Source organism: Populus euphratica, unplaced genomic scaffold (genome assembly GCF_000495115.2).
Source record: "Populus euphratica unplaced genomic scaffold, PopEup_1.0 scaffold5.1, whole genome shotgun sequence".
NCBI lineage: Eukaryota > Viridiplantae > Streptophyta > Magnoliopsida > Malpighiales > Salicaceae > Populus > Populus euphratica.
The window spans coordinates 655,148-677,167 of NW_011499848.1; the positions used below are offsets into that span (position 1 = coordinate 655,148).

The following is a 22,020-nucleotide window of genomic DNA, read 5'->3' on the forward strand; positions in this document are numbered from 1 at the left end:
TACATGTTTAATGTTATTATTAATATTATAAATATTACTCTTAAGTTAGACGTTGTAGTCAAACTCAAGACTCTTGGATATAACTTTGCAAAAAAAATTAACACTATTAAATTTTAATTTTTTTTAATATTTTTATGTAAAATAAATTGACCCACAATATCACACGAGTATGTAACTAGTATTAACTAAGTGTTGTAGAATTATAAAAAAGTGTTGTCATTAAAGTCTTTATAGGCTTTTATTGGTTTGACTTTCCAATGAGCCCAATACTCTAATGTCAAATACTAGATACTATTATAAATTAGACCATTAAATAGGTGTTGTGAGAGTAGTGATAGAAATTATTTTTTAGAATATTTTTTATTTAAAAATATATATAAATAATATATTTATTTAAAAAATTATTTTTAATATCAAAATAATTCAAAAATATCTAAAAAATTAAAAAACACGATTGCACCAGGCTTCCAAGCATTCCTTAAATATTATGTGCATGGTTGCAATTGGAAATAATATAAGACTAATTATAATGAATATTAACCTTTATTGTGAGTTTTTTTCTCTTCATCCCATGGTGTCATATAAACCACACATGCACCCCCAACTCTTCCATATGAGAAGAAGCCATAGCTACTTTATATTATAGAGTATTAAGTGTGTTTATTTATTATGTTATAAGTATTTATTTCATCCATATGCATCTTGACTAATTACTTTATAGTTTTGCCAATTAAGAATGAGATAGTATAATTGCGACTAATTAAAGGATTCTTTTAATAATTTTTATTTATTATTGTTTAGATGCTAAAGACCTAGTGGTGAAGAAGATTAAGAGACTATTTAAAATTGCATTTAATAAAATTTTGATATTAAAAAAAATAGTTTTTATATATTTTTAAATTATTTAGATGTTTTAATATCAAAAATTATTTTTAAAAATAAAAAATATTATTTTAATATATTTATAAAAAACATTTTTAAAAAAAATAATTAGCATACCATACTTCCAAAGATTACCTAAATGTCATATAATTGTGAAAAAGTATTGTCACCAAAGCTTTTGTAGGCCTTTATTGGTTGGACTTTTCCATGAACCCAATACTCTGATATCAGATGCTAGAAATATATTTGTTCGTGTGATAGTTATTACTATTTAAACAATTTTTCATGTTCTAATATATATTAATAATATTTTTTTTATTTTTTAAAAAATTATTTTTAATATTAATACATCAAAATGATCTAAAATATATAAATTATATTAAATTTTAACAAAAAAAATTAATTTTTTTAAAAAATACAAGTTGAGATACGGTTCCTAAATACTATTGTAAATTAGACTATTAAATGGGTGTTTGGGAGCTATAAAAATTATTTTTTAAAATATTTTTAATTTTAAAATATATTAAGATAATATATTTTTTTAAAAAATTATTTTTAATATTAAAAAAATCTAAAAATATTCAAAAAATTAAAAAACGTGATTACACCGTGCTTTCAAACATTTTTTATATCTTATTTGCATGGTTACAGTTGGAAATAATATAAGACTACTTATAATGAATATTAACCTTTGTTACGAGTTGTTTTTTTTCATCATCTCATGATGTCATATAAACCACACATGCACCCCCAACTCTTCTATATGAGAAGAATCCATGGCTACTTTATATTATATATTATAGAGTATTAAGTTTGTATATTTTATTATGTTATAAGTATTTATTTCATCATATGCAGCTTGACTAATTATTTTATAGTTGTGCCAATTAAGAATGAGATAGTATAATTGCGACTTAATGAGTAATGTTACGTTTTTTTTTAAAAAAAAAGAATGTTATTTGTTTCTTAATTATATGAACTATATATCAAGAGTGCTATTATTTATCATGCAGTGAAAATGTATCTGTTACTTTTTAATTAATTAATTGTATCATGATTGTGATAATTACTAATTAGTAAGTACAATTTTGAAGAAAAACAAAGACCTTGTTAATAATTTAAAAAAAAATCATTAATTATTTTATTAAAAAAACCCATTCTTAATTAATAATTAAAGGTTATTAACCACTTAATTATCATTAATGCATCATCTTAAATCATATTTTATAATTTCCTAATTTTGTAAGTGAAAAAAAAATCCTTTTTGGGATGAATTAATTAATTAGATCCTATTTTTCCTCCTTAATTATCTCATCTTCTTCTCTACTTTCTTTTTCATCTGTATGTGCACCATTTTTCCTCCTCTTAATCGACTCTCTCTCACAAACTCCTGATCTCCCCCTCCAACGATGTCAGAAGATAGCTCCTCTTCTGAAGAAACCAATAGCCCTACCACATCCATATCACAAGACACTTTCACCACTGAAACCACCTCCATCACAGCCTTCAATGTCCTCCCCGAGACCTCTCCCTCCTCCTCTAGTACTCATTTAGCCATTCAATCCCTTTATTCCATTCTAACCACAATGCCGACTCCTCTCCCTTCGTCTCAAGATCAAGACCCTGCTTCTCCCTCCTCCACGACCCTGATATCTCCTCTCAAGTCTCATCCCTCCTCCGTCTCCCCGACTCCGGTGCAGGTGACAACAGTCTCTGCCGTTGGTTCTATGACACCTTCCAATCCTCAGAGCCCCAACTCCAGCTTGTCGTCTTACGTTTCCTTCCTATCATTGCTGGCCTTTATCTATCCCGCGTTGCCCTAAAAAAAACACTTGGCTGGTTTTGAGGCAGTTTTGTTAGCCCTTCATGCGCATGAAACCACCTCACGCGCAGGCCATGCTATGAATGTTAACGTGCCTGATTTATCATATTCAAGTATATATCATGAAACAAAAGAGCCTGCAAAGGATAATAAGGCTGCAGAATTAAACCTAGCTGTGATATCTCCAAGTTTGGAGCCTCATGTTACGGTGAGATCAACAAAAAGGGCAAGAATTGTTGGGGTTGCATTAGAGTTATATTATAGTAAGATCTCTCTGATGCCTGTGGGGTCTAAGATTGATTTTTTTTAATTTTTAAAGATTTGGTCTAGTCAAGATGATGATACGAGTGAAGACTGTCAGACTCAGGATGATCAAGAAAGTGTTGGCAAAGAGAGTGATACTAAGGAAGGGAGGATTCCTTTGCCATAGGAGATCTTGCAACCTGTTTTGAGGATATTAGGACATTGCCTCTTGGGTCCTGAAAAAGACAGAATTGAAGGGGGAAGCTTGTGCAGCATGTAGAAGTTTGTATTCAAGGTCTTTGCATGATATCAATCCTCAGGCAATTTTAGCTACTAGGGGCCTTCTTAGGCTTAGTGAGAAGACCTTGGATCCAAAGAATAGTGTTGATCATACTGAGATACCAATGAATAATGTTATCGCGCTCTAAGATTGAGTTATTGATCTTTTTTTCTTTTTATCCTGCTGTTATTTCTGTTCTTCAATTGTGATTTCCCTCCGTTGCAGCTGCTCCTGGACTCTATGCAGGCTGGTTCTGAATCTTCTGATCATCTGGTGTGTCTCGTCAGATACTGCAGCTGCGCTTCATCCCTGTTTCTGATCATATTTACTCTGGGCTCTGCTGGATCTAACTCATCTCTACTTAGATTGATTTCTCCATAGTCATTTTAGCTTTACTGAACTTTCCCTGTTGTATACGCTAGGTTCCAGTCTTTCTTCATTCTTAATCTCCAGTCCATTGAAAAATTAGTCTTTCAACATCTTGCTTCAAACTTGTTTTGCTCTAGAGAGTATTTGTCTTACATTGAATACTTGAACCTGGATATCTATGGATACTCATCGGACACTTCGATTATACTTGAACATCTGATTAGTTAAGGGCAATCCTCCAAGTAATTCCCAGATTCTCAATGGTAGTCAATCTTCTCAATTTTGTTCCTGAATTATTATATATTTCTCAATTGGATATCTTTTGTTTACAATCTTCCTTTTTCTGACCGAAGATGTCGTGTTTTTCTTTTTATTGCATAATTTATGTAATTTAGAGATAAAATCTTACCGTGCATAGACTTGGGGGGCACTCTATTGAGAAACAAATGATACTTTGTGAGCACAATTGAAAAACTAATAATCATGGGGTCCTGTTAAGAATTTATAGATAGTTGGGGGACTAATATAGGTCCCATATGTTAATTTTCTGTACCAAGACCTGTCTCCAAAGCATAGCCCAGCCCAACCATCGGGCTCAAGACCCGATTCCTAACAAATAGCCCAAGTTCTCGATGCTCGTGTCCTGTTTGAGGGGCCCACGTTATTTTTTTTACTTCACTTTTGTTTTATTTTTTAAAAATCTTTTCCTTCTTTTGATTGTTTGTCCAAAGCAGATTGACATGTGAGTGCAAGTGATCACATGAAAGTGTTTGAACTAATGAAAATAAAAGACTATAGGTTATCGGTTATGAGTCAACTCCGTTTTATTATGTCTTTTTTTTTCAACTTCAAACCCAATCCAAATTAAGATTCACGAGTTTTCTCTAAATCAATCTATTAAATTATATTATAATTTTTTTATTAATATAAATAACTAAATAAATTTATATTTATCACAACTAATCCTATGAATACTAAATAAATTTATATTTATCACAACTAATTCTACAAATATTAAAATTAACAATCGTATAAGTTTTTAATAGTTTTAAAATTTATAAAACTCAAATTAATAATCTTTAAAAATTAAATCTAGAATTTAACCAATTGAAATATATTTTTATATATATTTATATTATAGGTCAGTGGTTAAAAGTGGATTGAAAAACTTTTTTTAATGAAATAAATTCAATAAATCCCACACTTTATTTGGCTGCTAGACATACAAGATCTCATGGTTACAGTATTTAATAAAATGGCGAGACTTAAATGAACAGCTACAAGGGAGGAAAAAACTCAGAACAATGTTGAAAGAATTGAAAATGCTAAGCCACCAAAGACGGCAAAAGCTGAGCCTGCAATGCTTGAAGCTGCATCATTTTCTCCTGCTGATGGGCTTGCCGCTAATCCTCCCGGAGACTCAGCAGCTGTAATTTTAAAATTCATTAATTTCAACTATTATTACACTAATAATATTCAGTAAGTCACATCAAAATCATCGAAAAATAAGAAATTGTATTCGAGAGTATATCAATTTAAAATATATTTAGAAGTTATTTTTTTAAAATATTTTTTATGTTAAAATATATTAAAATAATTTTTTTATTTTTAAAAAATTATTTTAAAGATCAATGCAACTTATTTTTTAAAAATTATTTTAAAGATCAATGCATCAAAATAATATAAAATATATAAAAAATTATTTTTTTTATAAAACTCGATAAATGCCTAAATATAAATAAGATTCAGAATATTTATCCACGTTAAGCATCATATTACCTTGCAACTTGGCTAAGAAAATCATACAAAATCATAGCTGAAAAAAAAAAAAAAAAAAACAGGAGAGAGAGAGAGGGAGAGGCAGTACCTGGGACTAGGGGTGGTAAGCCTGTTGATGGACCGCTTGCAGGAGCAGGTACTGGGTATCCCACAACTATACAACAGTTGATTTATATGTTATTGGTTAATTCTTTTTATTTAAAAAAAAAGATTCGACTGAGTAAATTGTATTATTAAAAACTGAATTAGATTAAACAAGTTTAACTTAATTTTAATCTTTTTAAATCAATCCACGGGATAGATATAATATAGATACACGGTATATTCATAAATACATTTAAAAACAAGAAGAAGATCTACCACGTGATTGGTTGAGAGTAACAAAGAATCTAGGTGCGGGTCATAAATGGCAGAAACTGGCTGCTCGCTTTCCCGTGATCATGCCGCACGACATTAATGTAGGGTATTGCTTGGCACTAGCGGCAGTAAAGATATTCTTTTTTATTTTTTAAATTTATTTTTAATATGAGTATACTAAAATAATTTTTTAAAAAACTTATCTTTATAGAATGCAGTGTCACGGGAAAACAGACACGGATTAAGATTTTATTTATTTTTATATTTTTAAAGTATTTTAAAAAAGTTTAATTTTTTTAATTTAATATTTTTATATTTTTACATCATTTTAATATATTAATATTAAAATATGTTTTTTAAATATTTTTAAATAAAAAATATTTAAAAAAATAATCATAATTATAAATAGCTAATGTGTTTTGATATTGGATTCAAGATCGATTTTCATGTTATTAGTAAAATAAAAGGGAAGTATTTTTATTATTATTTAAACTCTCCATACAGTTTCATGAACGCAAGAAAACAATGTAAATCATTAGATATTAATTAGGAAATAATTTGTTTTTGTTAAATAATTGAAGCTGGATTTGATTTATTTCATCTAATAAATAAAATACTAGCCCTGTGAAGAAAAAGAAATATAGAGCAAAAGGAATGGCAGGTAGATGAAGACGGTCCCCGTAATAAATGTTGAAGGCGAATTTACAAGAGCACTGGTAAAGTTTGTTGATAGCATTAATTAAAGAATAATGCCAGCAAAGTTGTCATGGATTTATGAACAAATAATGGTAAAAACAAAAAAAGGAAATAATTTGAAATTTTTAAGAAAAAAAAAGCATGTCATTCGATTAAAAGGAAAGGAGAAAAAAAGGATTTGACTAAGCTATAATGCGTTTGTTAAGGTATTTAACACTTAATTTACTTAAATTTTCAATTTCAATAATTATATCATTGTATTCAAATCCAACTATTAAGGTATTATATATATATATATATATATAGAATGCTTAAAACATTGGTGTGATGTCAACTCCTTTTCTTTTTTCTTTTTCATGTATGGAAAACTGACCCTTTTCCATTAATCTTATGGTAATTAAAGGAAAAAAAGAAAGAAATTAAGGAGTTCTCTTAGATTATGCAGTTAATTATTAATTAAAGGCAAAAAACAAGAAATTAAGGAGTTCTCTTAGATTAAGCAGTTAATTATATGATTTAATTACCTGAGCACAAGGAGGCTGAAGGAACATTAGCAATCTTGCAAACTGCAGGAAGCTTAACAGCTCTGCCGTAATCAATTGAGAGTCCATATTGCTTAGCAACATCACCACTAAGCAACTGACACAAACATAAAATATTGCTCTCTATCAACCCAGCAATCTCAGGACAGCAATTCTTGTCAGGAACGGTCAAGTTACTTCCTGTTGTCACATAGTCCAAACAATCAGACGCATTCAGCACTGGTGTTATACAATCATTACCAGGGGCTGGTCCAGATGCTGCAGGACCAAGACCTGAAACAGGTGCCGGTGCTTCCACGGGAACCGGGGTGGCCGGACCAAGACCTGAAACAGGTGGAGGTGCTTCCACGGGAGCCGGGGTGGCCGAACCAAGACCTGAAACAGGTGCAGGTGCTTCCGCCGGGGCCGGGGCTGCTGCCATATTTGCTGGCACTGTTGAAATGAGGGCTAGGGTCAGAATGACGGTGGTGATGCCTGGTTTCGACATTTTTCTTCCTTCCCTTTTCTTATGTGGACACAAGCGAGTATTATGCTGTTAATTTTGTGAAGGAAAGCAGGTTTAGAAGGTTATATATGGAGATCAGATAGCAACACTACTTGCCAGCGGAAATCAATAAATACACAACTACCACCAAAGTTCTAAGAATTGTTTTGTCAACAGATGCCTTCCCTTCCACTTTCTCACCGTCTATGGTGTGAAAGTTAAGGCTTTTAAACTTCTGAAAGCCCTCAAGGATTGAGACACGAGATTAACAGAGGTTGATAGCTGAGGTTTGAATCTCTGACTTTTTATTGAGGCGATATATCTTATGCAATTAGCCTTGTTACCATGGAATATTGAGTCTTAACGTAAAATATATTGGAGGGGCATAATTCAATAGGTAAGGTTTTAGATTTGTTTTTTTAAAATTAATAGTTTAAGTTTTACAAACTTCATGATTATTGAAAATTTACATAGTTGTTAATTTTAAAACTTATAAATTTAGTCGAAATGCTTGTAAGTTGATCCGAATACCCATATTAATAAAATAAATTATTAAACTCTATTTTGTGTTGAAATTTAAAAAAAATTCATTTAAGATTGACTTGATTGTTTTTAGCTGCTTAAATTGCTATATGATCATACTAATTCTAACTTGATTTAACTTAGTGTTTTTTTTTTAATCTTCAAAATACCATGGCATTAACTCTTTTTAAAATAATAAAATGACATTATTTTAAATTAATCATTAATCTAAATCTTAAACCAAATCATGAGTTGAGTTTGATTTAGATAGTGTTTGATATTATAATAAAAATTATTTTTCAGTTAAAAATATATTAAAATAATACTTTTTTAAAAAAATATTATTATTATCAACATATTAAAATAAACTAAAACATCAAAGAAAAATCTTAATATATATATAAAATAAAAATAAAAAACATGGCTGAGGCACTCAAACAAGCAATGCCTTGATAACTTTGATATATGGGATTAGAATGTTTTGAAAATGAATGTGAAAGTATAAAAAAATGTAATGGATATAAAGGTCAAAGTGTTGTTTATACTATGTGAACGGAAGAGAAGTGTGAGAATATAGAAAGTGCAATGGATATATGTTCAAAGGAGTCAACTATATATCTGTAATTGAGATCCATAAACCTTTTTTTGTGTTAATTTATCATGTATTATTTATTTTAATTTTATTTTTTTATTAATTTTTTTATTTTTAATTTCATCTTGCAGTTAAAATTTATAGTTTTTTTTAATTTATTTTGCAATTTATCATGTATTATTTATTTTAATTTGATTTTTTTATTAATTTTTTTATTTTTAATTTCATCTTGCAGTTAAAATTTATAGTTTTTTAAATTTATTTTGCCCTCATTCTTTCAAATATAGACTTTCTTTTTTAAATTGTTTTATGTGTATTTAATTTTGTAAGATATTATTGTGATTCATTTATATATATATATATATATATATATATTTATATATAGATAAATTTTATTTATAAAAATTAAAAATAGTTATTTTTAGATGATATTTCTAATACCTTGCATAATATTTTTTTATTCAATTTAATATCTTGTGTGTCCATTTTAATATTTTTTATTGATTTCAATAAACAAATTCAGTAAATACAACTAGTTAAATATTTTATATCACATGATTAAATATCTTAATTTACATTTATCTTTTAATTTATTTAATTATTTTAGTTATCATCAATGACTTATTTATTTATTTAAATATTTATTAATTATTTAATTAAATACTATCATAAACTTTTTAATTCATACTTTGAATTTTTATATAAACAAATTCACCAACATTGTTTGTATATCTAAATTTTTGTTTTTTTTCAAAAACAACCCATGACGGTAAGCGGGTCAAGTAAATAGTATTTAATAGATTGTGTGAAAAGAAAATATTTCAAAATATTTCTCATTTACTCAAGCACTGGAGTGGTCGGTTCCGTAATTACGAGGTCCGTCTTCCATGAAACCTAACGAGGGAACTTCATAGTTCACCCCTCATTAATTTAAAGGATTGGATAGTTAAAGTTATTAAGAGAAAAATAGAACTATTTTCCTCTTATTTAATTTTCATCAATTCTGTTCATCAAGAAAAGTGGTAATTTATAAATATTTTATAATTCCGTCCATCCAACACTGTCGACTTTGTTCTGGAAAGGGGCAGCGTTTACAATTTTCTAAATTTAAAGGTTTTATAAACAAAAAATTAATTTAAATTAACTAAATATTTTTCTCAACTACTAAATTAAATTGAGACAACGACACTATTACTACAATATATACTTTATTACCTCAACAATAAATGATTTTGCCTAAAACACTAAAAGCAACAGATAACTAACAATTTGGCTAGTTTTTTTTTTCAATTTAAGGGTATACTATAGTATATGATAATAATAAAATAATTATTAGACCATGGTTTATTTCTTTGGTTTTTCCTCCTTCTAGAGTAAAAAAACGTATGGTAGCTAGGGATACTTCGACTCCATTTGAAAATATGGTATAAATTATATATTTTTTAAATTTTATTTTTTTTAAAATAATTTTTTTATTTTTATATTATTTAAAAAAATATTATTAAAAATAATTTTTTTATATTTTCATATTATTTTGATATATTAATATTAAAAATAATTTTTTTAATATATTTTTAAATAAAAAAAATTTTAAACAACAACTAGCACAACCCTACCATTATCAATAACCAACAGAAGTAGCTCTGCACTGACTACTGTATGGTATCCTATGAAGGACAGCAACCAAGAAAAATAACTATGGAGAAGCAAGGCGTTTATGGGGAAGATATGATCAGGGAGAGGCTCAAGTGACAAGGATGGATTAAATTAACGAATATTTTAAAAAAAATGAAAATTAAGAAGGGGATGGCCTCTGTTAATTTTTAAGGGCATAATACGAAAACATGCCCACATTTGAAGACCATAATGAATTTAACTTTTTTTCAGTGGGGGTGTTTAACAATAAGGTTGAACCTGTTTTTATCATAATTTGATTTTTTACTTTTTATTATTTTGATGTGCTAATATTAAAAATAAATTTTTAAAAATAAAAAAAATATTATTTTAAAAAATAATTTTTGTTATATTCTCAAATACTTCAATTTTTTATGCGGAGGCTAAACTGTATGTTTGTAAATTCTTTAAATTTATTTCCTTTAATTTTTTTTTGTTTTACTAGTATAAAAAATAACTTAAAAAATAATCCATGTCTCCTCAAAAGCTGCCCGTAGACGCTGACTCCAAGGTTCTACTAGTGCTTTTAATTATTGATAAATTTATTGATAAAATTACATTATTAAAAAATAAATTTTCTTAAAAATTACTCTTTAGTATTTTTTTGTTTTTATCTATATTTTCATAAAAGCTCAGTGGCATAAGAACTCGATTAGTTGTGAGGGAGAAGATGACTTTGATTTTTGGCAAGGTGCCCCTTTTATATAAGCTGGTGCGTGGAAGTATTATATATATAAGCAAAAAGAATAAAGCACAAATGCATAGGATAGGTAACATGCGATGTTCATCACACGTGGCCAAAAGGGACACAGCACAAGTAAATTGCATTTTAAAATCACAATCTAGAAGTTTACTCGTATAGTATATTTTCTCCATGTCTAGCATCACTTGTGCTGTACATGCAAAGCATAAATGCAAATTAATAAATTATATTGTGAATAAGAAGTGCGAAGTTGAGTCCATAGTTTTTAAACTTGGTCTCATAGTTAATTTAATATTTGAATGATCAGGTTATTCAGTCAATTTTTATTCTAGATCAATTTTGATTTTTTTATTAAATCACTTAAATATTTTTATTTTTTTAACTTAGGTCAATTCAAATATTAAAATATGATGTAAATCTAGTGTGTTTGGTTTTGAAACGCGATGATTTTTTTAAAAAATACAACATCCTTTAAACATAAATCATACCTTTAAAAATTAAAAAACATCTTTTTTATGTAAAAAAATATAAACTACCTCCCATCCAAACATATCTTTAACATAAAGATTCCCCGTGACCATGAAAAAAAAAATTCAATAACTTTTTATGGCAACATGGGTACAGCTAATAATTTAAACTCTCAAAGTGGTCACATGTGGTGGTGCAAATATACCTACAAGTAAAGATTGGATGGAATATTTGGAAGAGATCAAGTATAAAATCTTTCTCAGCAATAGAATATTCGGGGGAAATTTAAGCACCCTTTTCGTAACCAATGATCAAAGAACTGGAAAACACTTTATTAAATCAATACAACCTGCAGGTAGATCTGCACAAACCATGCCTAATATTGCCGAGTTTTCTAGGTCACACAAATGAACTCTGAAGTCACGAGGAACATAAAGCCTCTTTAAATTGCTCGTGATCAGACCATCTTGTCAGTAAAAACAATTATTTATTTAATGTGAGTTGTTTTTATATTTTAAAAATATTTATAAAATTTTTTAATTTTTAATTTTTAATTAATATTTTTAGATATTTCTAAATAAAAAATAATTAAAACCACATTTTTTCTTATTAAATTTTTTCTTTTCTAGGTTCACTTAGCACCTTGAGTATCTCTAGGGTATAAAAAAGAAAATCTCTTAGAATCTATTTGATAATACAATCTAATTTTTTTTAGTAAAATTATATTTAGAGACTTCTGCGTGATTTTTCATGTATTTTTTGATAATTTAAATATTTTTATTATCTAAAAAACAAAATAACTCAAGTAGAACAAACTTTGCAACTTAAATATATTTTGAGAAATATTGTCAAATACATTAATTCCAGCTGCATGACAAAATAGAACAGCAGAATCGCAACAAGGGAGAATAATAACCATGAGACAGGAACCAATGATATTGCGACGACGAGGACGCTCACAGGAACGCTGTCCACAAGATCTTGCAAAGAGTAATGGTGGTCGCAAAATGTTTTCTGTCGTTGGAAGTTGATAGCCTTGAAGAATGATGCTCGTGAAAGAATTGTTTTTTAATTTATTTTGTTAGATGGGAGTTTAATTATTCGATGATACAATTTGAATTTATAATTATATATTATTTAAAAAAAACTATATAAATTTAATAATTTAAACTTTTAAATAAATTCTTACTATATAATTTATATTATTATCATTAAATTAGAACGCGCTGAATCTGGAAGAACACCGATTACATTTTCACGTGTTGATGTGCAATTCTGCGGTCGGTCTCTGTTCTGCGCTGGCGGCAAGCCGGATGTGACTGGCTATTAATGGCGTGCAATTTCTTGGTACGGTGGATTTTTTGTTCCTTTTACATGGTGAGTTGCAGAATGTGCTGTCCCTTGGCTATAAATTTTTTTTATATATATATATAAAAAAAAAATAGTAAAGTAGTGTGTAAACTATAATAGTAATAATTGGTTTCAGTTTAACAGATCATAATTAATTTCTGAATTCATTGCATTTGTAAGTCCAATAAATATATAAAATATTACAAAGATGATAGACGTGTATAATAAAACTTAAACCCTAGTATAGAATAAGAAAACAAGTGCTTTTTATTATTAGGCTATAGCCTACCATGCTGTATAACTCGGGGTATTTAGGTTAGCTTAAACATACCACAACTAATTTTTAGGTTCATTAAATATTTTGCAAGTCTAATAATTATATAAGATACTAAAAAAATAACAAACATGCATAATAAAACTTGAATCCTAATATATATATATATATATATATATATATTTACCAGTGCTTCTTCTCCTTCTTCTACTAATAAAGAGGCTCCAACCCATCATAATATATATATATATATATAAAGTTTCTTCTATTAGTGGGTTATAGCTTACCACGCTGTATAGTAATATTTCATGGTTTGGCAAGTGATCCAATCCCAAGAAACATGTTTAAACTGTGACTTTTTCTTCTAATTTTTACCTTATAATTTTTCTCGGGTTTAACTTTGATTCAATGTTTAGGTTATTAATTTATCAAATTAAATCACGAATCACCATATCATTATAGATCAATTTTTAAATAGGATTGTTTTGAATAAAAATAAAAATTCTTAAAATTAAGTCAGCCGAAGCACACTTAGATTTTGTTAATCAATCTATCAGTTCAATATTTAAACCAGTTTAAAATAGAATTTAACTTGAATTAGACCATAGATTAATAAATCATGCGTGGATCCGCCGGTTCTAGTTGAGTTTAATTAGCACATAGCCTTGCCTTGCCTTGCCTTGCCTTGCCTTGGATGATCCCAAGATCATCCGGGATCATCCAAGGCACAAGATGATGGCCTAAGTAGTAAAAGATGATTTTGGGTTAGTTCTTTCTAGCAGAACTTCTTCAAGCACAGCCCCTTGGATTTAGGCCCATTCATACAAATCCATCCTGGGCTTAGAGGTGGCCACCACAATTCCATACCGACCCAATAGCCAGAGCCCAGATACTCATCGCTTGGAAACTAAATCCTTGAATACAACATCCATGGCAGGACAATATTGCTAGCAGAATTTTGAATTCCATGAAAAAATGCAAATAACAAGCACAGGAAATAAGGGCATGAAGCGTCTTGCAGTTGCAATAATCTCAGAACTTGCGGGCAACCTGTATAAAAGAAAGAAAAATTAATGTCAAATTGGACTCGGAGACGTTAATAATCCAAATCTTCAGTAATGCATAGTGCTTTAACTTTAACACCACCACCAATTTCATAGTTCTCCTTTTTCTCCATATTCAGGCAATGTAAGAATGTGTTCCAGCTATCTAACAAGCCATGCAAAATTAATGAAATGAAGACCACGACAACTCTACTTCTTTACCTGATTTATACCAGATCAAGGTTGTCTTTGCTGTCAGCTGCTTGCCAGTTCTGTAAAACTCCTGCCTCCGAGGCAGATACAAGCCTGCTAGAGTCAACAGATTAGATACCCTGAACTCAGGGTGTGCCTACAAATAAAACATCATAACTTCAAAGTCTGGACCATTTAACTCCATGAAATCTCTGACTTGATTTTTTTCATTTTCGGGGATTTATCCTGATATCTGTTGTACGTGTGCATGTAAAATTCAATGGCGCGGCGTGGATTCGCATGTCCACCTTGTTAAACTCACATCTATATCCAGTTACCTTCCACAGGGTATTGAAGAAACAGACTATTTCTCAAGATTACGGTTTGTTTTCTGACAAGGCTAAGGTTATGAAATTCAGATGAGATGAATTGTTGATAAGGAACCAACCTTTTTTCAATAATTATTTCCTTGAAGGTCAAATATGAAGGCCCATCAACGAGAAAGGAGACAGAAACATAAACACCTTGCACCACCTACTAATTCATTTAGCCAGCCTCTGAAGCAGCTTGCAATTTGATCATAACTGCTAGGAGAAAAGCAAAATGATAGATACAAATCTCAGGTATAAAATATTAGTTGTTCTGAAAGTATCCTATTTGCAGAAAAGAAATCAAAATCAAGATGAAAACATTAACTTGCTCTAATTATCTTCACAATCTTTCAATAGAAAGGAAATGTTGAAATTTAAATATTGAAGAACTGATGAAAGTCTGGCCAAAAGTTTAAAAAAGGAATTACTGGCAAGAACAAAAAAGAAATAAAATAGGACAGCAAAAAAGTAAATCATTGCAGAAACAAAATTTGGCTATATTTAAGGAAAGTCTTCAGTAGGAAGTTAAAGCCAACGATGCTTCAGTTTTCAGATAGATAAATATACCTGGGTGGCTGGGTCAGAGACTACTTTTTCGTCTATATTAATGTAAGGAATGTGCCTTATCTTGAGCCATTCTTTTACTCTTCCCTTTATCTGTCGTACTCAAAGGGGGCATGCTTGAATACGTAGTTCCAAAAGTGAGGAAGGCAGGCCCTTCTCTGGAAATGATGTAAGCTTGGGGCAGTCACTGATGCTTAGGTCTTCAAGAGAGAAGAGATTTTGAAAGCCGCTGTAGGATAGGTACTCAAGATTCGGAAAATCTTTAATGTTTAGCGTCTTTAGAGTAGAAGGCAACCTCACTCCCATGTCCACAGATGGAAAGGATACATGAGAGCATCCACCTTGAATGATTAGGGTTCTAAGAGCGGAGAGTTTGTGCATGCCCCAGTTAAACAGTAGCTCACAGATCTTAAGATCTATGGTAGCAAGATATGTTAGGCTAGTAGGAAAACCCTCTTCTGGAAAGCATACAATGTCTGGACAGTAGTAAATTGACAGTTCTTCAAGAGACATGAGGTTGTGCATATGATCAGGGATAGCCTTGAGTCCATCACATTTGATGATGAAGAGCCTTCTTAGGTTTATAGGCAACCCCTCAGCTGCAAAGGAAACAAGAGCTGGACAGTACCATATTGAAATTTCACGAAGATGGCATAATTTATGTAGGCCTTCGGGCAAAGATCTAAGCTTAAAGCAGAACCATATTGAAATATGTTCAAGGGACATGTTATCCTGAAACCTGTCGGGCATTGATTCCAAATTTTCACACGACTCAATAGCGAAGTGTTTAAGCCCTGCCGGTAGTTTGTCTCTGGATGATAAGGATTTGAGCTTTGAACATGAACGAACCTGGAGGTACTTGAGAGCTGAAGGTAACTCACCTATGGAAGTGAGAGAGTTGCACATTTCAACATACAAGTACTCAAGAATAGATGAGTTATTCCCGCTGCAACTGGTATTCTCATCAGATTTCTTTGACGAGGATCCCTCCCCATCATCCAGTAAGCATAACAGATTCTTGCAACATCTTATCTCCAACTTTTTTACAGTTCGACATAGCTGGATTCTTCCAAAGGAAATTAAAGACTCGCAATTGTCAATGTGCAACTGCTCTAGACACATGATATTGTAAGTCACTGCAGCAGGTAAGGGGGTTAAAGCGTTGCAGTCAACAATCTCAATGATTCTCAGTGTGGAGGGCAAACCAGCCTCGGGAAACGAAAGGAGTCTCGGACATTCTCGAATTTTCAGCTCTTTGAGGGACACTAGGCTGTGAACCCATTGTGGTAACTTCTTGAGGCTCTCACATGTACTTAATGTCAAAGATTCAAGCTTGCAGTTAGCCAGCTGTTGTAGCATATATACAGGTAGTTCTCCGTCCATCAAAGAAACAAATTGGGGACAGTTTCTAACCACTAACTTAGGAAGGGAAGTGAGCTGTTTTACCAATGCCGCTCCATTTTCGTACAAAGATGCCAATTCCATGCAATTAGCAACCTCCAATTGCTGTACTTCTGCCAATGGTTGGATGAATCCTTCTGTTAGGCAAGTGAGCTTTGAAATGTTGGAAATTGTCATGGAGTTGAGAGATCTGAGATAAACGCCACCTTCGTACACCACTTCTTTGCAGCCATTGATTACCATTTTGCACAGCTTGGGAAGACTATGAATTGATACCACCAACTGCTCGCATTCATCAATCACAAGTTTTTCTAGTGATGGAACACTTGGAGGTAATTTTTTGCACAGGTTGGGACAGCTTGTAACAGACAGCTCATTCAAGAGAGGGAATTCGTCAGAACCAACCCCACAAGGAATCCATTCCTCCCATTCCTGCATGTTCTTGAAAAGTAAAGTCTCTAAAACTGGAAAAGGCTTTGAGCAACCTTGTCCATAAAATTCAGGACCTACTTTTTTTACTGCAGTTAAACTTACTATGCTGAGATTTTTTAAAGAAGGCAGCAGTCCAAGAGGTGGCAAGGAAGTGCATTTTGTACAGTTCTCTAACCTTAGGAGAAACATGCTGGAGAATGATGGATTTCCTACCCAGGTTGGAAATGTTAGGCCAGCATAGCAGTTGATGGTGAGTTCTTTGACTTTTCCGTGAGGTCTAAGATCATCGAGCACATCTTTGTCAACCTTCTCATTTCGTGAAATATCTGTTCTGGGACTCCATTCCAGCAACAAAACTTCAAGGTTATTTATATCTTTTATGTTGGCCTCCATTGCTTCCCGAGCATCAATCACATTCTCCAAGCCTGCAATACAAAGCGCTCCTCGAAGAGATTTCAAATTCACCAAGGAACTCAACCTAGAGCAACCCTTATCTTTGCCCATGACAAAATTGGAAAGTGTCTGCAGATTTGTCAGCTTTTCAATTCCCATTGGCATCGCTTTGATTGAACTTGCACTTGTGATATCAAGATGCCGGAGGTTGATGAGACTCCCCAGTTTTGAAGGCAGCCCTTCAAGAAGGCAACAGCCTTTCAGCAACAAAGTCTGCAAGTTGTATAAAGAACATACTGATTGAGTTAATTTTCTGATTTTTGTGAAGGAAAGATTAAGAAACCTTAAATGTTTCAGATCTCCAATTGAATCTGGTAGCGTATCGATGCAGTAACCACTTAAAGACAGCACCCTCAGAAATTCTAATCTTGGCAACAAATCAAAAGGGACATGACTAGTTAAGTAGCCTGTATTATGACCTACAAGAAATGGCAGTGGTAGGAAAGTTCGTAAACGTTTAGTAGTATGGAATACTTCAAACTTTCTGATACCATCGCAGCCACGGATATAGGAGGAGTGGCGAGCTCTCTTGGATACTTTGAACTGCTTGATAGCATTCAAATCATTACCCAATTGAAAACATGTGTCTCCCGCAGCCCACTGAGCCAGATCACTCACGAGATCATGCATTACAAATCGAGATTCATCACTGTTTGATACTTGAAAAATTGACCTCGACACTAGATCACGAAAATACTCCGCACCCAAATCTTCCATTTGCTTGTTCTGTTCTTGTTGTGGAACCAAACCTTCTGCCATCTATAGAAGGACAAGATCCTTCTCTTCAAATTCAAAATCCTTCGGAATTAGAGCAGAATATGTAAAACACCTCTTCAAATGTGAAGGGAGATGGTAGTAGCTCAATCTTAAAACAGGAAGAATGTCACTTTGGGAGTCTGACAAGTCCCATATCTTACTATTCAGTATGTCTTCCCACTCATCCTCCCTTGGCTTGGTGCGTAAGAGGCCACCAAGTGTTCTGGCTGCCAAAGGCAAACCCTTACACTTGGTAACGATTCTCTCACAAACTGACTGGAGGTTTGTTTGTGCGCCGAGATCTCTATTTTCGAATGCATGCTTCACAAACACAGACCAGCAATCTTGGTCTGACAGTGGCTTTAGGCAATGGTATTCAGTCGGTCCAGCCATTAGTGCAACGTCTGCATCACGAGTGGTCAGAATTATCTTACTTCCTGGTGCTCCGGCTGCAAAGGGAGTTTTCAACGCTACCCAGAGACCATAATTCTTGTTCCATACATCATCTAAAACAAGAAGGAACTTCTTTCCGGCTAGTGCCTCCCTCAATTTGACCTGAACTTGATTGTACTCCTTGAAATCACAGGGATGCGAAGTAACTGACTCGAGAATCGCCTTTGATATTCTCATAACATCAAAGTCATCCGACACACAAGCCCATGCTTTTGTACTGAACCATTCCTTGACCAATTCATCCTGAAATACATGCTGTGCAAGAGTTGTTTTGCCGATACCACCCATACCGACAATTGGAACGACTTGAAAATTAGTATCATCGTGATTTGCCTCTTCGGTCAACAGCAAACCAATTATCTTCTTCTTATCTCCATCCCTGCCATAGATGACAGGTTCATTTGGGACAGAGGCACTAGGTGGTTTCTGCCATACATCAGTTGATGTCCTTCTACCTCCACTCATCTTTTCTAAACCAAGTTCAATTCTCTGCTTCGCCATTCCATCTAACCGGCTACTCACCTCCTTCATCTTTGACCTCATCTTGGGAATGAACTTAATAGCCCTTGCACTGATTTTGGTAAATGATAAGGTAGCAGACATTATCCCCCGACCCTTGCTTGTGTTATCCTCTTCTGCTGCCATCAACTCCCTTCGTAAAGATTCAGTAGCAAATTCATCAAGCAAGTCCTCCACATCATATGCCAAGTCTCTTAGATCATCCAGCCATATCTTCACAGCCTTATCCGTCAGCTGCTTTTCTTCCGCGTCATCAAGCACCTCCTGGACGTTCAATAACATCTTTCTCCACTTGTCTGCCTTTTTCCAAATGCCCTCTCGCCGTGCGAACTTCAGGAACTCAGGAGATGTCAATCTTGTAAACAGCACTCCAAGGAATGCAGCAAGAAAAATCTCACCAATTGCCATGTTTTTGCTCTCGCAGAGGAATCAATCAAAGATAGATGGGGAAAAAGTAAACAGAATGCTTGACAAATAATAGCAATAATTGATTAGTGCAGGCAACCAAAGCGGTTGCCGCAAAGAAATTGAGATCGCATGTGGTTCTCATTTCATTCGTCTAAGTCAAAACATTAAACTAGTTTGTTTGCAAGTTGCTCTTAATCTCATTATTTTTTGGCTCGTGAAAATGAAATCACAACATCTATCACTAATATTCTCTAAAGATATATATATATAACATGAAGTATTTGGATTAACTTACACATATCACAACTAAATAATATCTATAGAATTGCATATTTGATAAAAGACGAAATGATATACGTATATTTTTTTACTTTTTTCTTTTAAAATAATAATTTTTAAATGAGAGGTTCTTTTATCTTTTTATATAACAAATAAACAATAAAAGTACATTCATAATCTTGAAAGGAAAAAAAAAAAATACATACATAGAAGAGTTTATTCATCTTCTCCTTTAATTAAAACAGTTAAATAACAAGATTACCCTTGAACATGAAAAAATCAAAGGTCTTTTTAAATTAGTTTTTTTATTTTTTTTTAAATTTTGACAAGAACATCTTGGTAATTTTAATAGGGGTAAGTAAAAAAAACCAATAAACCAATTAAACCAAGAAAACTAAAAAAAAAATAAAAAAACCAAACTGAGAAAACGGATTAAAAAATCACAAAAAATTTCTAATTCAGTTCGGTTTTAATTTTTAAAGTCTAAAACTAATTAAACCGAGCCGAATTGATTCAACCGATCAGCACTTAAAAAAAAAATATATAATGTTTTTTAACCTTAAATATCAACCATCAACCGCCAATCCTCTCTCTTCTCTGCATCTCTTTTTCTTTATTCTCTGTTATACTTTGATTTTCCTCCCCTCTCTTATAGATTTGGTTTTTATGGATTTGGTTTCTTTGGATTTTTTTTGAATTTTAGTTCTCCTATTGAGTCTATGCCACAAATGGAATTGGAATAGTAGATCCATTTCTTTTTTTTGTTTTTCATATTCGTGGATTTCTAACAAGTGGATTTTTACACCCCCCCCCTGCCATTTGATCAATAATATATTAAAATTATTTAAAAGCAATTAAAAAAATCAATTTAATACAAAAATAATTAAAAAAATAGGTTGTAACGTAAAAAACAATAATAATAGGTGTGCAAACCATCAAGCACATCGAGACTATAGATCTTTTCACAGTCAGGTTGTAAACGAATCATTTAAACTCCAATCTATTTATGAAGAATTTCTTTCGAGAATTAATTATTAATTTTTTTACTGTCAAAGCTGAAATTATAACCTTGTGATCTTTCTGCAAAGAGAACAATAATGCGGTCACTGTAACTTGAGAAAAACAAGTGTCCATCTCCTGCTCTAGGCTAAAAGCAGAGCCCTTCAAATGTAATTAGTGTGATTTACCTTGTATTTGAGCTAAGACATTGTCGTGGCTGGACTCTTGAGTAGAAACCATATGCCTTGTTCCCAAAATGCCTTTCGCTCTCAAGCTAAAATAGCATATAGCTATGCAAATATATATATATACCACGGTGTAGTGTTCATCCTGCTATGTCAATGCAGATATAAAGTGGCGTACAGGACCAATGACCCATGAAGAGGCAGCTCAAGGTCCTGTCAAGTGTGCCCTTTTACTTGATGGGGTTCCACTAGCTGCTATTTTGATCAAAACTGAAAAGTCGCCAGCTTTTGACCCAGCACTTCCCCCCCGGACACTGTAGGATTTTGTCGTTTTAGCTTGGATCATGGATGCTGTGGAAAGACTCCAAGTTAATAATCCTTCCTGATATGCTTTCTGGTTCCGTCATTTTATGACATGCTCAAACAATACAACACATCATACAGACAAGATGGGATTAATTTCAGAGCATATATTTGTTTCCAGGTACGAAGCAAAAATGCCTCCACGAAGCTTTTAAAGTTTCTTCGAGATATGCCAGCTACCGATGTAAGATGGCGGGTAAAAACCCTTTTATCTCCACAAAATTATTGAACTTCAAGATTTGGGAAAAGAATGAGAGTGTTATTGTACATTAAATTCAGGCTCCTTGGTTCTCCAAGGTGTCCAACTAGTCTTGATTGATCAAATGAACTGTCATCCAAGTCAAATTCTTTCCCTTGTAGTCTCATGCGTGATCACTAATAAGCATGGACGGCGTTATTTTTCACTTCACATCTCTCTGCTACGATTTCTCTTACAGTTGCAGATGAACGAGATTGAAGAGTGAAGCAGGCACCTGAGTTGCCATTATAAGGAATGGCACACAGCATTCCATCAAGGGAGACAACCCCTCACAATCACATGTAAAAGGGGTCATGGCCAACGAAA

The 22,020-nt window shown here is 32.2% G+C and overlaps 2 protein-coding genes and 1 pseudogene across 3 annotated transcripts in view; 1 reads left to right on the forward strand and 2 right to left on the reverse strand.

Moving 5' to 3' along the window:
* LOC105119035 (hyccin) overlaps positions 1-3,375 on the forward strand; it is a 9,173-nt gene extending 5,798 nt beyond the window's left edge. The window contains 3 exon segments of the mRNA XM_011017137.1: positions 2,497-2,713; positions 2,715-3,181; positions 3,183-3,375. Of these exon segments, the coding sequence (XP_011015439.1) occupies positions 2,497-2,713; positions 2,715-3,181; positions 3,183-3,375 (877 nt within the window).
* Positions 3,376-4,765: 1,390 nt separating this feature from the next.
* LOC105112335 (non-specific lipid transfer protein GPI-anchored 2-like) lies at positions 4,766-7,746 on the reverse strand. Of its 2 annotated transcripts, XM_011008024.1 has the most exons (4): positions 7,295-7,745; positions 6,953-7,243; positions 5,464-5,529; positions 4,766-5,023 (listed from the first exon to the last, which is right to left on the reverse strand). In XM_011008024.1, the coding sequence occupies exons 1-4, from the start codon at positions 7,455-7,457 to the stop codon at positions 4,893-4,895; spliced, it is 651 nt and encodes a 216-aa protein (XP_011006326.1). In that variant the 5' UTR covers positions 7,458-7,745; the 3' UTR covers positions 4,766-4,892. The 2 variants fall into 2 exon arrangements, with proteins under 2 accessions (XP_011006326.1, XP_011006321.1); XM_011008019.1 differs by having other exon boundaries at positions 6,953-7,746.
* A 6,191-nt stretch (positions 7,747-13,937) lies between these two features.
* Positions 13,938-19,791, reverse strand: LOC105112347 (putative disease resistance RPP13-like protein 1; annotated as a pseudogene).
* Positions 19,792-22,020: the final 2,229 nt, after the last annotated feature.

Excerpts from the sequence above, each read along its gene's own strand:
- LOC105112335 (XM_011008019.1), bottom strand. The coding sequence starts at position 7,457 with ATGTCGAAACCAGGCATCACCACCGTCATTCTGACCCTAGCCCTCATT. Across the intron at positions 5,530-6,952 it reads TTCAGCCTCCTTGTGCTCAG|TTGTGGGATACCCAGTACCT; the intron begins GTAATTAAATCA and ends ACTGTTGTATAG. Across the intron at positions 5,024-5,463 it reads CTTACCACCCCTAGTCCCAG|CTGCTGAGTCTCCGGGAGGA; the intron begins GTACTGCCTCTC and ends TTAAAATTACAG.